The sequence below is a fragment of the Lycium barbarum genome, chromosome 4 (assembly GCF_019175385.1).
Source record: "Lycium barbarum isolate Lr01 chromosome 4, ASM1917538v2, whole genome shotgun sequence".
Lineage (NCBI taxonomy): Eukaryota > Viridiplantae > Streptophyta > Magnoliopsida > Solanales > Solanaceae > Lycium > Lycium barbarum.
Window position 1 is genome coordinate 106024707 of NC_083340.1, and position 12168 is coordinate 106036874.

Consider the following 12168-nt stretch of genomic DNA (forward strand, 5'->3'; position numbering starts at 1 on the left):
CTCGGACAAATTGCCTGGTCTCAGATCGATGTAGGGTGAAAAATACCCCGGTCCATGAATGTACATTGTCCAGACCGAATAATAGACCTCAAATAAAAAAAGAATATCCGGATCTGGGCGTGAAGAGGGTGGGGGTAAAGAGAATATACCACATCGATGATGGATGAGAACCTTGGGCTCCTTATAAGGCTTGGGTAATCCTCCTCCATTTGAGCTAGCTTTTGGGGTTGAGTTAGGTACAATGCCTGATTTGACAAGATTCTTTATTGGGAATTGACATTTTTATAGAGAAATAAAATTGTAAAAATACTTCATTGGTTGTCTCCATATTGCCATTTTGAGCTAACTTAGAAGATGGAGGCAAAGGATTTCTTTGGAAGATGTAGAAATCTGTTTGCAATTCTCTACTGTAATTGTTTATTTCTATATTTTAGTTTACGGAAATTAACTTTGACTTCAGCTTTAAGGGATTTCTTATCACGACCCAAAATTGAAAGTCGTGATGACGCCTATTCCCACCCAATAGGTAAGTCAATCCAACCATTTGCCAATTCAATTAAGGTAGATATGCTGAAAGTAAAAGATAAGTCAAATGCCCCAAATACTACGTCTTTCATTAAGCAACAAGTACGGAAATACAATTACCACCTATGTCTAGTGTCATGTGTACAACAAGCACCGCGAATACAATACAAGGCAGAAATCCATTAATAGACTGTTTTGGAACAAATGAAAGATATGAATAAATAAAGATAGAGGGAGAAGGGTGTTGCGGATCAAGCGAACAACTCACCATGATCTCTTGAAATCAAGGTCTCAAACTCGAATAGCTCTGTGGTCCGACTCGTACTTGAAACCTAATCTACACCAACTACTTGTACTCCGTAGGTATCATAGGCCGACAATGAAGGAATCATTTATATGTCATGCCCTATTTTTAACGGGTTAAAATTAGTTCACAACTTATGACTATGTTTCCTCTGGTTTTTTGTAAATTTTCAGAGTCGCCACCTAATTTTAGGAAATATTAGGAAACCATTTGTAAAAAATGTAAACTCCATTTTTAGTTGTTGAAACCTGTGAGATTCTAGGTAAGGGTTTTATTTACTCCGAGGGGAAGGTTTTAAGCATCCCTCAGAGCCTATCCGAAGACAGTCTTTAAACTTAACATAATTAATACTAGAGGGGGATTATCTAATTATTTCTTATTTATTATCACCTATTTAAAGAATTGCGGAAAAGAAACTACTCTCTCAAAACTATTTGTATAAAAAGGGGTTTTTAACGTAATTGTAACTATGTGAATAAATGCATATATATAAAGGAAGTAGTTGTATACGTGATATGTATATCATGGGTAACTAGAAAAAAAAAATAGTTGTTGATGACATGATAGTACTATATAAATGCATATATGAAAAGACAACTAAGGGAGTTGGTGAAATAAGATATTATATGTATGATACACGTTTATGAAAATAGTATATAGGTATACTCATGATAAAGGAAAATAATTAATACGAGATGTATATGTGCATGTGGTGAGAAAAATGATTAAAGGAATACATGTAAAATAATATCTTTGTATATAGAATAGAATATATACCTTGTAGTTCTCAAAAACACTTGGGCCACTATACTCGGGCCCTAGTAGGAGTTCTTGTATTAAACTTGTGAACTTGGGTCTGCTCATGTTAGTACTAAAAGGAAATAAATTCTGAAAATGGTTGAGCTTATGAAAATTAATCGAGCCAGAGCCCGTTCTTTAAAAGAAAACATGTTTGCATATCTGGAAAGATCAATTAAGCCGATAGCCTATTTTGAAATTGTTTGGGCCTTACTTTGGATTTGGAATTGAAATTTCATAAGCCTTTTACCCGTTAAGTTCTCCACTCCTTTGGAAGCTGCGTTTTTTTTTTTTGGAAAATTAATGCTTTCCGCCCCATATTTCGCCAAGATAAAATCTGAAAATTATTGTTAGCGGCAGTTTATAAAAAAAAAAATATTGGATCTCTGCCTCTTATTGGAACTATATTTCACGAACCTGAAAAATGTCAAGTGGTAACCGGAAATCATTTAGCAAATACCATCACTCTTAAGTGTACCTATGTCGATTAGTAATACCAAATTCAACACCTAAATAGTGAGAGGGGGGGGGGGGGGGGGGGGGGAAGAATGACTATGTCTAACTGTCGCGACTAAATTGGTTCTTACGAACCCCACCAAGAACAACAAAGGCACAAATACAACACCAAATTACTATCATCATTAGTCAAAGCATGTATATTGATACAAAAGATAAAATTATGAGGTGAGGAAGAGGGATGGAGACTCGAGACGTGGACGAGGGCTGTTAGGCACGAGCGCGCGGATGCAGCTACTATTTTTTTTTTCTCTGAATCTGGGCAGAATCCGGAGTTGCCTTAACTCCAAACGCTCCCCAAGTGTTTCATGTAGAAAAGAAAGAGAGAAAGAAAAAGATTAGAGCAGCTTTTATACCAAAAAAAAAAGGAGTAAAATAAACAAGACCAAATAATAATCTGTGCGCAGGGAATTACTAACCAGCAAGAAAGTTTTAGAAATCCTTTCATGAGTGAACACACAAGAGATAATTTTTAGGACAAAAGGTAAAAGAAAATTCCCAAACAGGATGTCCACTATTCTAGTCCAATATTAAAACAGAAGCTTAGTGCTAGATTTCAAAAGTTTCAATCGACACTCTTAAAATGGAAGATCAAATAAACATATACCATATTAAATACAGCTCATGGTTTGTGAGTAAACGAGGATCTGCCTGGTTGACCTCAAAAACCATCAACTTACCACCTTAAGGCAGCTGAGCATGAGAATCACAAGCACAGAACAGTCATACTTTATCTAATGTGTGAACAGAATCCAACCACCAAAATAAGAGCACTCCATTATTTCTTCTCCGCTTGAAGAGCTTGTTTGGCCGAGAACCACCGAGAATTTCAACACAAAAAAAAAACTTAGAGTTAAAGGGAATTTTCTGAGAGCCCCAACTTAGAGTAAAACAGGTTTTTTTTTTTTTGAGAAAAATCGATGGGATTTTTTGGGGTTGTTCAAGGGGGAATTTTTTAACTCTTTTACTTTTTCCGAAATAGCTCACTAAGGGCTCCTATTTATAGGTAACAACTGAGGGTTTCAACAGCTCCACAAAGAAGCAAGAATTCGAAATTCAAAAATAAGGGAAAGGGGGGAAATTTGGGGAGATGTTTTCAATAGATGAGATGATGACAATAGGGATGGGACTTACCATGAAATCCGCTGAAATCACACATGGAGCCTGCAAGCTTCAGAGATGGAGTGTGAGAAAGGAGAAGAGGGGTGTAGGTAGCAGATTTTGTGGGATATGGGCGTGGTGGTGGTGAGGTGACGGACGACGTGATGGGGGTGGGGTGGCGGCGATGGTTAGGTGGTGACGTTAGGGTTGTTGGTTGAAGAGGGTCATTTGGTTCGTTTGGTTGAACTAAAAAAATGGGTTGGGGACTTGGTTTGGGTATTTAGATATTTTAGTGGGCTGGGTCGGGTCGGTGGGGTCTTGGGCTGGGTCGGGTGGAAGTTGGCTGAACGTTTTTGGGCTTAGAGTTGTTAGGTTGCTGATTTAATTTGGGGGAGAAAGGAATTGACCCAATATTATGTAGATGAATTAATCATCCTAATTCCTTTTCATTTTGAACTAATTAAAATATGCTTGTTTGTCCTAATTAATTCTCAAAAATTTGTACATATGAAAATTATAATACAAGTAATTTAATATACATATTTAGTTTTAAAATAGAATAAACGATGATTAACATAGTAATAAATAGGATTAAAGGAAAAATGCCAATGCCAATATTGATATAGGAATATCAACACTACTTTTTTTTGTAATTGTAAATAATGATGTTTAGTAATTTTTATAATTAAAAATACGGTGTTTGGTATTTTTTAAGAAACAATAAGAATGTTCTTAACTTAGAGAAATATATCTCGAAAAATAGCGTAATAATTAATGAAAATATTTCAAACTCATTCTGGCGAATTTTCAGGACTAAGAAGCATAGTGAAATTAATTAAACGAAAAAAGGAGGACCAAAAATTGGTGTCAACAGCTTGTCCCTCTTCGACCAAGGATGATGATAGAGTCTTTGGACGAAGACGTTGACATAAACCCGATTTTGTCCCGACGACTAAATTAGATTGGGTTTGGAAAGAGTATAAGTGAAAAAGAGTAATTCTTGTGGGAATCGAGAGGTGAGTTTATCACTTCGACCGAACTCTGTTTCTTGAGTAGCCTACGTATCTCGGGTCATAAGAGAATCATGTCGATGTAGTTCGAACAAGAAGACGATAAGATTTTGAGAGATCCTCAAAATTTTGCCCCAGTGCCTGAATTATGAGGACACTGGCTCTCTTGTAATGGACAGGGGATAATACTTTTGTTGGAGATTTGGAAGGTTGAGTTGCTGAAATTTTTTGAGTGATCCTAAAAAATTTGTCCCAGTGTTGTAGTTATAGTAACACGAGGTTTCGGAGATGGAAGGGGTAGTGGTTTCAACATGAGCGAAAAATGGCTAGAATGGAATATGACTAGCTTGACTCTGTGTCCCCTACGTATTAAAGAGGACGGGAATTAATTTAGTTAAAGGAAAACGAGAAGATAGAAAATTTTGAGGGATCCTCAAAATTTTGTCCCAGTGTCGAATTATGGTGACACTAGATGTTGTTAAGAATATGCGGTAAAATTTTGGGAAAATTTGCTGATGAAAAAGGTCTTTCTGATGACGGGATGTACTTTTGCAGCTTCTTGATTATAAATGTGGCGGCCGCAACCCACCCATAAGCGAGACTCTACACGAATGCATCTATGTGCTGTCATAGGATCATATCAGCTCGTCGTAGGGGACTGACCCTCAGAATTGTCCCAGTATCTCATTATGACGACCTTAGGATGCGAAAGAATTTGACTGTGTTTCAAGAATGTAGATTCTCAAAAGAAGTGACTTCTTAAAAAATTGAAAGAGAAACTGGTTGGCGAGCTAATGCAGAGAGCGGATTCATTGACTCTAGCCTGTGAGTTTGATGTCCTCATCAAGCGGGGCACCTCAGTTCGCTGTGGCAGAGATAGTTCCACGTTGTATTGTGTTCATCTGCAAAAAATGTAAAGATACATGTGCAGTTCAAAGTTATAATGTTATAATAACATAAGGAAATAAAGGAAGGGATTGTAGACAAACTAGAATTGAAAGCACCGATTTGCGGAGCGACTGAAATGTAAAGCTTCGGGCTGGCGGAGCAACTGTAATGTAGAGGCTTCCGGCTGGCAAAGCGAGTGTAATGTAAAGCTTCCGACTGGCGGAGCAACTGTAATGTAAAGTAAAAATCTCCGATTGGCGGAGCAACTTTAATGTAAAGTAAAAATCTCCGATTGGCAGAGTTGTTGACGAAGTTAGACTGCGGTCCCCGATTGGCGTTGTTAGACGGTATCCTCGATTGGCGAAGTTAGTCGACGCAATTAGATGGTATTTCTGACCGGCGAAGTTAGTCGCAGTTAGAATGTATCTTCGATTGGCGGAGTTAGTCGCAGTTAGATTGTAGATCTCCGATTAGAGGAGCTAGTCATAGTTAGATTGTATCTTCGATTAGCGGAGTTAGTCGTAGTTAGATTGTAGATCTCCGATTGGCGGAGTTAGTCATAGTTAGATTGTATCTCCGTTTGGCGGAGTTATTTAACGCAGTTAGAAGGTAGATCTCCGATTGGCAGAGTTATTATTAAGGAACAAGGCTGCTACGGGGGCCCCCATCTTCGAATAATGGACCTTGACCATGCTTCTGTAGATACCTGCAAATTTAAATAAAACGTTCAGAGGTGCATAAGCTAAGATAACAAAATAAAATAGGAGAAGGTTATTTTGGCTCATGATGTAGTGATGGATCTTGTGACGCCTCCACCGGAAGCTTGCTTCGATGTCATCTCGTTATAATTCCTGTCAATCCTGTACTCAAAGAAAAATTCTTAGTTTGGGAGGGGGTGTCGATTTGTGTCGATCGTGGCCCTAGCCTTGTCACTTGAATCCTTTAAGCTTTTTGGTTGCAGAGATCACTATCCGGAGACTTGGTAGGTGGAAAAATACATAAATGCATTTTGAAAAAAAAATGGTATTTTAGAAATTGGATATGCATGTATGTATACTACGTATAAATGCAATAAAATTCTATCATCATTTTTTTTTTAGATTATGACATGTTCCGAAACGCATTAAGTTTCTCCATTCTGATGCCAGTATCCAAATGGTGTCTTTGCATAGTCTGTTCCTCTGATGATGCTTCTTCGTATTCAAGCCAAGTGTCGCGATGTCTTTGACGATGAGACCGATCCTAATCTATAGTTACATTGCAATGAAAAGGTTTCCTAAGGGTATGACCAACCTTTTTAGGTTGCCTACGTATCCCAAATAGGAATCAGGTCTGTACGTAGTTCGGGGGTACAAATGAAAAGGAAATGATATGTAATGTGATGTGACCGAGCCTGACTCAGGCTGCCTATGTATCCCAATGGAATCAGGTCGTAACGTAGTTCAATTACAATAAAGGGTAAAATAATGCAATGACCGAGCCTGACTCAGGCTACCTACGTATCCAATCGGAATCAGGTCATGACGTAGTTCAATTACAATAAAGGGTAAAATAATGCAATGACCGAGCTTGACTCAGGCTGCCTAAGTATCCAATCGGAATCAGGTCATGACGTAGTTCAATTACAATAGAAAGAAGATTAACAAAGGGACCGAATCCGGTGGGGATTGCCTACGTATCCCACCAACGGAAATCAGGTCGAATCGTAGTTCCAGTTACATGAAGATAATGTTTTTTGGGATTTTCTATTACAAGAGACCGGACCCGATGTGGGTTGCCTACGTATCCCACCGTGGGAAGTCAGGTCAGCGTAGTTCTGTTACAATAGAAATGCAAATTACAACGGAAAAGAAAAGGCTAGCTTGGATGTCTTTCAGATGTAGTACTTCTTGATCGAGTCTGAGTTGATGGGCTTCGTGCTCACTTTACCATCCATTTCTGCCAAAATCAATGCTCCTCCTGAAAGCACTCGATGAACCACGTATGGACCTTGCCAATTTAGTGCGAATTTCCCTCTAGCTTCGTCCTGATGAGGAAATATTCGCTTTAAAACCAACTGCCCTGGTTCGAATTTCCTTTGCCTTACTCTCTTGTTAAATGCCTTGGACATCCTATTCTGATAAAGTTGACCATGACAGACGGCGTCCATCTTTTTCTCATCAATGAGCATTAACTGTTCATGTCTACTACGTATCCATTCTACATCGTCCAAACCAACATCTTGGATAATCCTTAGAGAAGGTATCTCTACTTATTCGAGTATCATAGCTTCGGAACCATAGACCAGCATATAGGGAGTTGCTCCTGTGGATGTTCTAGCAGTGGTACGGTAACCAAGCAAAGCATATGGCAACTTTTCATGCCACTGCCTGTGACTGTCTGTTATCTTCCTCAAGATCTTCTTGATGTTTTTATTTGCTGCCTCGACTGCTCCATTCATCTGTGGTCGATAAGCTGTGGAATTTCAGTAGGCAATCTTAATCTTTTCACAAGTCTCTCTCATAAGATCGCTGTTAAGATTGGCTGCATTATCTGTGATAATTGATTCTGGAATCCCAAATCGGCAAACTATATTGTTGCAAACAAAATCTGCTACCACCTTCTTTGTTACTGCCTTGTACGTTGAATCTTCGACCCATTTAGTGAAATAATCGATGGCCACTAAGATGAAGCGATGCCCATTTGATGCAGGGGGTTCGATAGGTCCAATCACATCAAAGCCCCAAGCGACGAACGGCCAAGGGGAGCCCATTACATTAAGCTCATTTGGGGGAACTTGAATGAAATCTCCGTGAACCTGACATTGATGGCACTTTTATACATAGCGAATGCTGTCTCTTTCCATAGTCATCCAAAAGTATCCCGCTCGCAGAATCTTCTTTGCCAAAGTGAATCCGTTCTTGTGAGGTCCGCATGTCCCTGCGTGTACTTCTTCTAACAACCTCGTCGCCTCTGTGGCATCCACACATCTTAGCAATCCCAGATCTAAAGTCCTCCTATATAGGATTTCTCCGTTAAGGAAGAAGTGATTTGCCATTCTCCTCAAGGTCCGCTTCTGTTTGTTAGTTGCATTTTTCGGATATTCTCTCGTCTCGAGCAACTTTTTAATGTCGTAGTACCATGGCTGGCCATCCAATTCCTCATCGACATGAAAACAATATGCTTGCTGATCGTGTATTTCTACCTTGATAGGGTCGATGTAATTCTTGTCAAGATGTTGGATCATTGATGACAATGTCGCAAAGGCATCAACAAACTCATTTTGGATTCGAGGCACATGCTTGAAATCAATCTCTCTGAACTGCTTGCACAATTCCTTCACGCAATGTAAGTATGGAAGAATTTCGACATTCTTAGTGGTCCATTTTCCTAGTACCTGATGGACCAATAGGTCAGAATCGCCTATTACCAAAAGTTCTTTGATGTTCATATAAACTGCCATCCTAAGCCCGAGGACGCAAGCTTCGTATTCTGCCATATTGTTCGTGCAGGGAAATCTGATCTTTGCCGAGATAGGGTAGTGCTGACCTGTCTCGGAAACCAAAACTGCTCCTATTCCGACTCCTTTGAAATTTGACGCTTCATCAAAGAACATCCTCCATCCTGAATAAGGCTCTGAAATATCTTCCCCTATGAATAGTACTTCCTCATCAGGAAAATAGGTTGTAAGCGGCTTGTATTCATTGTCTACAGGGTTCTCTTCAAGGTGATCCACCAAGGCCTATCCCTTGATGGCCTTCTGAGTTATGTACACGATGTCAAACTCACTTAACAAGATCTGCCATTTTGCTAATTTCCCGGTGGGCATCGACTTTTGGAAGATGTATTTGAGTGGATCCATCATTGAGATTAGGTACGTGGTGTACGCAGATAAATAGTGCCTTAACTTTTGTGCGATCCAAGTCAAAGCACAACATGTGCATTCCAACAAAGTGTACCTTGCCTCGTACGATGTGAATTTCTTGCTTAGGTAGTAAATGGCTTGCTCCTTTTTCCTCGTCTCATCGTGTTGTCCCAACACACATCCAAATGCACCATCCAATATGAACAGGTACAGCAATAGAGGTTTTCCCGGTTCTGGCGGGACCAATACGGGTGGACTGGACAAGTACTCTTTGATTCTGTCAAAGGCCTTCTGACACTCTTCTGTCCATTTTGTGGTAGCATCTTTCTTCAGCAACTTAAATATGAGTTCACAAATCACCGTCGACTGTGCGATGAATCGACTAATGTAATTGAGCCTTCCGAGGAAACTCATTAGATCTTTCCTGCTCTTCGGGGGGAGGCAAGTCTTGGATTGCCTTGATTTTTGCAGGATCCAACTCTATACCTTTTCTGCTAACAATGAATCCCAATAATTTTCCAGCAGGAACTCCAAACGTACATTTTGCTGGATTCAACTTCAAGTTGTACCTCTGCAATCGTTCAAAGAATTTCCTTAGGTCAGGAAAATGTTCTGAACTCCTTCGGGATTTGATAATGACATCGTCCACGTAGACTTCAATCTCCTTATGAATCATATCATGGAATAAAGTAGTCATGGCCCTCATCTAGGTCGCACCAGCATTCTTGAGGACAAATGGCATTACTCGGTAGCAGTACACTCCCCATGGAGTGGTAAATGCCGTCTTTTCTGCATCATCCTCATGCATCAAAATCTGATGATATCCTGCAAAGCAATCGACAAATGATTGCAACTCATGCTTTGCACAGTTATCGATAAGTATGTGGATGTTAGGAAGGGGGAAGTCATCCTTAGGACTAGCTTTGTTGAGATCCCGATAGTCCACATATATCCTGATTTTTCCATCCTTCTTGGGAACGGGCACAATGTTAGCCAACCAGGAAGGGTAGTTTGTAACCCTTACAACATTTGCTTCAATATGCTTAGTGACTTCCTCTTTGATCGTTAAACTCAAATCGGGCTTGAACTTCCTTGGATTTTGCTTGATCGGCGGACGGGTGGGATCAGTTGGTAACCTATGAGAGACGATGTCGATGCTCAGCCCGAGCATGTCGTCGTAGGACCAAGCAAATACGTCGACATACTGTTTAAGCAATTCCAACAGTTCTTTCTTCCGTTCAGCTTCTAAGTGTATGTTGATTCGGGTTTCCTTCACTATCTCATCATCTCCTAAATTAACTATCTCAGTTTCCTCCAAGTTCGGTTTCTTTTGATTCTCGAGTTGCTCGATCTCTTGCGGAAGATTCTCAGGCATCATGCTTTCGTCGTATGTTGATTCGGGTTTCCTTCACTATCTCATCATCTCCTAAATTAACTATCTCAGTTTCCTCCAAGTTCGGTTTCTTTTGATTCTCGAGTTGCTCGATCTCTTGCGGAAGATTCTCAGGCATCTTGTTCGCCGTTTGTACTTTCCTCAACAGTTTCGTTGCATGTCATAATCATAGAATGAATATTTTTACTAGTTTGAGTGCTGAAAAAGAAAAGTGAGTATAAGTAAGATATGATATTTTAATAGAAAAATAAAAATGCATTTTCATTAAAGAAGCATTCAATGCTTTTAAAGAAAGAGGCAGATGACAAAAGAGCACAGGCATGATTCAAGCCTCAATCGATCATGCTATTTTGAAAACAAACTACAATTCCACACTACCAAGACTCCTGGCGAACCAAGGATGGGCTGGCAGTCCAATTCTGCAAGATCTCTCCTGGTTCGGCATCACGAATAGTCGGTGTCTTGGTATTTGCTTCAGTCTCCCCACAACACTCCTCAATTATTGTCACGAACAGATTCTCCATTCCTTCTATGATATCTTCATTGACCTCCGGCACAATCATCTGACCCTGGACAGGAACTTGCTCTGGCACAAAGATCCCCTTGGTGCCGCTAGTTTCTCCAAACATAGGATCATACCTGAGCCCAAAAGTACCCTTCTGCTGCTTCAGTTGGATTGGTTCAATTATGCCATCAGATTTTAGGCCTAACTCGGACTTTGGCTGGTAGCCGTACTTCAACATCTCTGACGCTACCATCTTTGCCGTGCTTGACATCTTCATTTCATTAGATTCCGCTATCTCATCTATTTTTACAGCTTGCATGATTTCCACAGCATGAAAGGTGGCACCGTCTAACTCTCCCATTTCTTCAATAACCGGAATAGAGCGTTCAGAATAGACGGGGTGACTAAGTTCCCCCTGAACTACGATTTGCTCCCAACCCCATTCGAATTTCAGACACTGATGTAAAGTGGAAGGAACGGCTCTAGCCATGTGGACCCATGGTCTTCCTAGCAATAGGTTGTAAGTTGACGATATGTCCATCACTTGAAAAAGGACCGGGAAATCCACGGGCCCAATCTGCAAATGTAGATAGATTTCTCCAATGACACCTCTTTGTGTCCCGTCAAAAGCTCGAACCTTCATACGGCTTTCTTTCATTTCTCCCGTGTCTATGTTCAAACTTCTCAGGGTGTTGAGAGGGAAAATGTTACACCCTGAACCTCCATCGATAAGTACCCTAGATACAAACTTATCTCCGCACCTCACGGTGATGTGAAGGGCTTTGTTGTGTTCTGTTGCTTCTGGTGGAAGTTCATCATTGCGGAACGAAATCTTGTTTGCTTCAAACATCTGCCCGATTGTTGTGGCCAGCGTTTCGCTCATTGTCTCATTCGAGATGCTTACTCAACTCAACACCTTAGCTAAAGCATCCCTGTGGGCTTCAGAACTCATCAGCAAGGACATGATTGATATCTGGGCGGGTGTCTTCCTCAACTGTTCCTCGACTGAATAATCTTTGGTTTGCATTTTCTTCCAGAATTCTACTGCCTCGGCATCAGTAATGTTTCTCCTTTGATGTTGCTCTTTTCGTGAACTTCCTCTGTTTAAATCCTCCGGGACATAACATCTTCCTGGCCTTGTCATTCCATGAGCTACTGCGGTTTCCATTATCTTAGCCTTCCCTTTCGATTGATAGACCCATGGGACTGCCTTGGAATCATAATCGTGCTTTCTTGCTACAACAGTGGTCACCACAGATTTTGGTTGGTATTTCTGAATAGTTA

At 40.3% G+C, this 12168-nt stretch overlaps 2 protein-coding genes across 2 annotated transcripts; both read right to left on the reverse strand.

Moving 5' to 3' along the window:
• Positions 1-7015: 7015 nt before the first annotated feature.
• On the reverse strand, positions 7016-7582 carry LOC132637639 (uncharacterized). Its single transcript, XM_060354699.1, has 2 exons — positions 7420-7582; positions 7016-7341 (listed from the first exon to the last, which is right to left on the reverse strand). Exons 1-2 carry the CDS (start codon positions 7580-7582, stop codon positions 7016-7018), a joined length of 489 nt encoding a protein of 162 aa, XP_060210682.1.
• Positions 7583-7606: 24 nt separating this feature from the next.
• On the reverse strand, positions 7607-9692 carry LOC132637640 (uncharacterized). Its single transcript, XM_060354700.1, has 3 exons — positions 9473-9692; positions 8072-8772; positions 7607-7939 (listed from the first exon to the last, which is right to left on the reverse strand). Exons 1-3 carry the CDS (start codon positions 9690-9692, stop codon positions 7607-7609), a joined length of 1254 nt encoding a protein of 417 aa, XP_060210683.1.
• Between the last annotated feature and the right edge of the window lie 2476 nt (positions 9693-12168).

Excerpts from the sequence above, each read along its gene's own strand:
- LOC132637639 (XM_060354699.1), bottom strand. The coding sequence starts at position 7,582 with ATGAATGGAGCAGTCGAGGCAGCAAATAAAAACATCAAGAAGATCTTG. Across the intron at positions 7,342-7,419 it reads TCCCTATATGCTGGTCTATG|AATGGATACGTAGTAGACAT; the intron begins GTTCCGAAGCTA and ends TGGACGATGTAG.
- LOC132637640 (XM_060354700.1), bottom strand. The coding sequence starts at position 9,692 with ATGAGGGCCATGACTACTTTATTCCATGATATGATTCATAAGGAGATT. Across the intron at positions 8,773-9,472 it reads ATTCATTGTTAGCAGAAAAG|GGGAAGATATTTCAGAGCCT; the intron begins GTATAGAGTTGG and ends TACTATTCATAG. Across the intron at positions 7,940-8,071 it reads CGACGAGGTTGTTAGAAGAA|GTTCACGGAGATTTCATTCA; the intron begins GTACACGCAGGG and ends CATCAATGTCAG.